The sequence below is a fragment of the Drosophila tropicalis genome, unplaced genomic scaffold (assembly GCF_018151085.1).
Source record: "Drosophila tropicalis isolate 14030-0801.00 unplaced genomic scaffold, ASM1815108v1 contig_878, whole genome shotgun sequence".
NCBI classification, from domain to species: Eukaryota; Metazoa; Arthropoda; class Insecta; order Diptera; family Drosophilidae; genus Drosophila; species Drosophila tropicalis.
Window position 1 is genome coordinate 7,739,660 of NW_027173374.1, and position 4,845 is coordinate 7,744,504.

Genomic DNA, 4,845 nt, shown 5'->3' on the forward strand with positions numbered 1-4,845 from the left:
ATTCAGAAAAACAAAAAATTTAATTAGTCGCAAATGTATTTATAAATCGGTTAATATAAAAAAAATATAAAATACAAAAAAATAAAATAGAAAATTATGCCTAGTATACAAATTCTGGCATTACATCTGAGGAATAAGTTAGCTTTCTGGGATTTGACTGATTAATATCATCTACATGAACAAAATTCTCTTGTTTTATGTATATTATATTCGATTCGGTAGTATTATCTTCATCTGTGCTGGACTCAAAGGTGGTAGATGTTGTAATGTCATTGCTTTCGGTAACAGTTTGGAAATATCCTGGTGTTGTGGAAATAATCTCCATAAGCAAAGTGGATGTGATGGGCAGTTCAGTGCTAAGAATGGAATTGGTTGTAAACTCAGTTGTACTTTCAATCGACTCCGTTGTTGAGTCTGGTGTGCTGGGGTTATTATCAATTAAAAAACTCTGCGAAGTTGTTGTTTCTTCCAGAATTGATGCACTTGAAGTTGTACTTTCAATCCATGACTCTGTAGTTTCCCTTTCGCCTAAATTTCCTTCAGTTGTGATGCTTTCCCAGGTTGATGTTTCTTCAAGAGGGAGAATACTAGAAGTTGTAGTTTCAGTCCAGGACGTGGAGGTTTCTAATATGGTTCCTTCTGGATCAGTAGCTATTGTGCTTGTTGGTTGAGTTGGTTCCGTTGATTCCTCTGACGTTTCAGTGGTTGTGGTTGTTGTAGTTGAAGGCAATTTACTTGGTACCTGAACTGGTTCTGGCACGTATGGTTTGTATTGGTTTTGATTATTAGTTTTTCGGTTTTTAATATGATATTCTGCCAGCTTAATCCAATCCTCGCGACTGGTTATTATGTTTAAATTCCCATTTGGTATATTGGCTTGACTGAATGTGGTATAATGCGCTATTAGAAGAAGAAAACACAGCGCCCACATGATGTTTCTTTCTAAGCCGTAAAAATTGACTAATTGTTTTTGAGAAAATGGCAGGCTATTTAAGTACATAACTGCTAATCGTTTACCTGTTCATGTCTTGCTTTACCTGGATTGCGGTCCATTAGTCCTTTAATGACATATGGCATCCATTTTGAAAAGATAAAAGCAAAAAAATGCAGTGTGATGGCGGCATCTACGGATATGGCGCCACTGAGACTAGAAAAAAGTGGTCACCCTAATACCGCTGGTATTGCCAGAAAATTGCCGGTTATTGTTCTGGCAACATTGGTGAAAACGTTTTGCCGACGCCGCCACCGCTAAGTTTCTTTTTTAAATAAATATTTATTTATTTAACACACACTATGGATTCAGATTTGTACGATGAGTTTGGAAACTATATAGGTCCCGACTTGGACAGTGACGAGGACGACGATCAGAGTATTTATGGGCAACCTGATGTGCAAGATGACCAAGATGTAAGTACTCTTGAGAACCACGATTCTATGCTGCTAACCCTTTTCATAACATAGGAAGACGATATGGATGCCGATGAGGCTGAACCACAAGAGGATGAAGACAAGGAAGTAACCGCTGTGGTGCTGCATGAGGATAAACGATATTATCCCTCTGCGGTGGAAGTTTACGGCCCGGATGTGGAAACTATAGTGCAGGAGGAGGATGCCCAACCGCTGGACAAACCACTCATAGAGCCGGTGAAGAAGCTAAAGTTTCAAATCAAGGAGCAAGACTTACTGGAAACCACTTATGATATGGAATTCATGGCCGATCTTATGGATACGCCACCCCTGATACGTAATGTGGCCCTCGTTGGTCATCTACATCATGGCAAAACCACATTTGTAGACTGCCTCATACGACAAACACATCCGCAGTTTGAGAATATGGAGGAGCGTTCCCTCCGATATACAGACACTCTGTTCACAGAGCAGGAACGTGGCTGTAGCATAAAAGCCACACCGGTAACACTCGTTCTGCAGGATGTGAAGCAAAAGAGCTACCTGCTCAATATATTTGATACACCTGGCCATGTGAATTTCTCCGACGAAGTTACAGCTTCTATACGCATGAGTGACGGAGTGGTTCTATTTATCGATGCGGCCGAAGGTGTTATGCTCAATACGGAACGCCTGCTAAAGCATGCTGTGCATGAACGTCTGGCCATTACCGTATGCATTAACAAGGTAAGCCGAGTTTAATTATTGCGGAAGTAAATCGGTTAAGCTAATAAATTTATCAATTTCAGATTGATAGACTTATCTTGGAGTTAAAGTTGCCACCACAAGATGCTTACTTTAAACTCAAGCACATTGTCGAGGAGGTAAATGGCCTACTGAGGTGAGTATTCCTAAGATGGATCAATTAAACATCTGTTCTAATACACTTTTCATTTAGCATTTATGCTGGAGGTGATGAGAGTCTAATGGTCTCACCCATTTTGGGGAATGTGTGCTTTGCCAGTGCTCTATATGGTTTTTGTTTTACGCTGAAATCGTTTGCCAAACTTTATGCAGATACTTACGAAGGTGTCCAGTACTTGGATTTCGCTAAACGCTTATGGGGCGATATGTACTTCAATAGCAAAACGTAAGTGATCCCTATACTACTTAATTCCGTTCTAATTTTTATTTTTCGCTAAATTCTGATAGACGAAAATTCACCAAAAAGCCGCCACATAACTCTGCACAGCGAAGCTTTGTTGAGTTTATATTGGAGCCAATGTACAAACTTATTGCCCAGGTGGTCGGAGATGTGGACACCACGTTATCGGACACCTTGGCCGAGTTGAATGTGCGAGTGTCCAAGGATGAGATGAAGTCGAATATACGACCATTATTGCGTTTGGTTTGCAATCGGTTTATGGGCGATTGCAGCGGATTTGTGGATATGTGTGTAGAGCACATCAAATCTCCCCTGGAAAACGCTAGGCGTAAGGTGGATCACATTTACACTGGTCCCAAGGAGGGTGACATTTATCGCGACATGATAACATGTAATCAATACGGAACTCTAATGGTGCACAGTTCCAAGATGTATCCAAACGATGAATGCACCTTCTTTCAGGTGTTGGCTCGCGTAGTGTCCGGAACCTTGCATGCCAGTCAAGAGGTCCGTGTGCTTGGCGAGAATTACACGTTGCAGGATGAGGAGGATTCCCGCATTCTTCAAGTCGGCAGATTGTGGGTCTATGAGGCCCGCTACAAGGTGGAATTGAATCGGGTTCCTGCAGGCAACTGGGTGCTCATTGAGGGCATCGACCAGTGCATTGTGAAAACATCAACAATTGCAGATATTAATGTACCCGAAGATCTTTATATATTTCGGCCACTTAAGTTTAATACGCAAAGTATTATCAAGATTGCCGTCGAACCCGTTAATCCCTCTGAGTTACCAAAAATGTTGGATGGCCTGCGCAAGGTTAATAAATCCTATCCTCTGCTCTCGACCCGAGTTGAGGAGTCTGGCGAGCATGTAATCCTTGGCACAGGCGAGCTATATCTAGATTGTGTAATGCATGATCTCCGAAAAATGTATTCAGAGATTGACATCAAAGTGGCCGATCCAGTCGTCGCCTTCTGCGAAACTGTCGTGGAAACCAGCTCGCTCAAATGCTTCGCCGAGACACCTAATAAGAAGAACAAAATTACCATGATATCAGAACCATTGGAAAAGGGTCTGGCCGAGGATATCGAGAACGAAACGGTCTGCATCAATTGGAACAAAAAGCGGATTGGTGAATTCTTCCAGGTCAACTACGACTGGGATTTACTGGCAGCTCGTTCCATTTGGGCTTTTGGTCCAGATACAACTGGTCCCAATATTCTTGTTGACGACACTTTACCCTCAGAGGTTGACAAAAATCTATTGACTGCTGTGAAGGATTCAATTGTACAAGGCTTTCAATGGGGTGCGAGGGAAGGTCCTCTCTGCGAGGAGCCTATACGAAATGTCAAGTTCAAAATACTAGATGCCGTTATCGCCAATGAGGCACTGCATCGGGGCGGTGGCCAAATCATTCCAACAGCTCGTCGGGTGGCTTACTCCGCATTCCTGATGGCCACACCTCGCCTCATGGAACCATATCTCTTTGTAGAAGTTCAAGCGCCGGCTGATTGTGTCTCCGCTGTCTATACGGTACTGGCCAGACGGAGGTAAGTCGATTTGTGATTTCATTATAATAATTATCTCTCTAATCCGTTTGTTTTTAAATCGCTTGCAGAGGCCATGTCACTCAGGATGCCCCCGTTTCTGGTTCGCCCATCTATACAATCAAAGCATTCATACCCGCCATCGATTCATTTGGTTTTGAAACTGATTTGCGTACCCATACTCAAGGTCAAGCCTTCTGTTTGTCAGTGTTCCATCATTGGCAAATAGTGCCCGGTGATCCTCTGGATAAGAGCATAATTATCAGGCCACTAGAACCCCAACAAGCCTCCCATTTGGCACGAGAATTCATGATCAAGACGAGAAGGCGTAAGGGTCTATCGGAAGATGTGTCTATCAATAAATTCTTTGATGATCCTATGTTGCTGGAATTGGCACGCCAGGATGTGCTAGTCAATTATCCCTTGTAATCAAATGGAATCAGAGTTAGGAATGCAATTATTTGTCAAACTAAAGAGAAAGAAATGCACTTAAGACAAACAATAAAATATATTTCGTATGGTAAACTTTTAAACCACCTCAACTAAGAATTCAATTCTCTACACTACGAATTCTAAATTGAATTAAGATGTAAAGGACTCTCAATGAATAGAGTTTATATTTTATACAGATAACGTTTATTTTGAGATTTGTTAACTTTGAATTATTTGACTTACTTTCAGTTTTAATTTTTTTTATGCAAAAATCTATTATATATAAAACCGACAAAGATCAAACAAATTTACTAA

The 4,845-nt window shown here is 41.4% G+C and overlaps 2 protein-coding genes across 2 annotated transcripts; one reads left to right on the plus strand and one right to left on the minus strand.

The window, feature by feature from the left end:
* Positions 1–100: 100 nt before the first annotated feature.
* LOC137583766 (integumentary mucin A.1) lies at positions 101–937 on the minus strand. The gene has a single exon (XM_068298883.1). The coding sequence runs from the start codon at positions 929–931 to the stop codon at positions 101–103; it is 831 nt and encodes a 276-aa protein (XP_068154984.1). The 5' UTR covers positions 932–937.
* Positions 938–1,204: 267 nt separating this feature from the next.
* On the plus strand, positions 1,205–4,623 carry LOC137584181 (116 kDa U5 small nuclear ribonucleoprotein component). The gene is made up of 6 exons (XM_068299443.1): positions 1,205–1,407; positions 1,462–2,133; positions 2,196–2,287; positions 2,345–2,536; positions 2,599–4,101; positions 4,170–4,623. The coding sequence occupies exons 1-6, from the start codon at positions 1,294–1,296 to the stop codon at positions 4,525–4,527; spliced, it is 2,931 nt and encodes a 976-aa protein (XP_068155544.1). The 5' UTR covers positions 1,205–1,293; the 3' UTR covers positions 4,528–4,623.
* Positions 4,624–4,845: the final 222 nt, after the last annotated feature.

What these genes read in the sequence shown, in the direction of transcription:
- LOC137583766 (XM_068298883.1), bottom strand. Translation starts at nt 931, where the DNA reads ATGTGGGCGCTGTGTTTTCTTCTTCTAATAGCGCATTATACCACATTC.
- LOC137584181 (XM_068299443.1), top strand. Translation starts at nt 1,294, where the DNA reads ATGGATTCAGATTTGTACGATGAGTTTGGAAACTATATAGGTCCCGAC. An exon ending in TTACCGTATGCATTAACAAG is followed by an intron (nt 2,134 to 2,195) that starts GTAAGCCGAGTT and finishes TATCAATTTCAG; the next exon opens with ATTGATAGACTTATCTTGGA. An exon ending in ATGTACTTCAATAGCAAAAC is followed by an intron (nt 2,537 to 2,598) that starts GTAAGTGATCCC and finishes AAATTCTGATAG; the next exon opens with ACGAAAATTCACCAAAAAGC.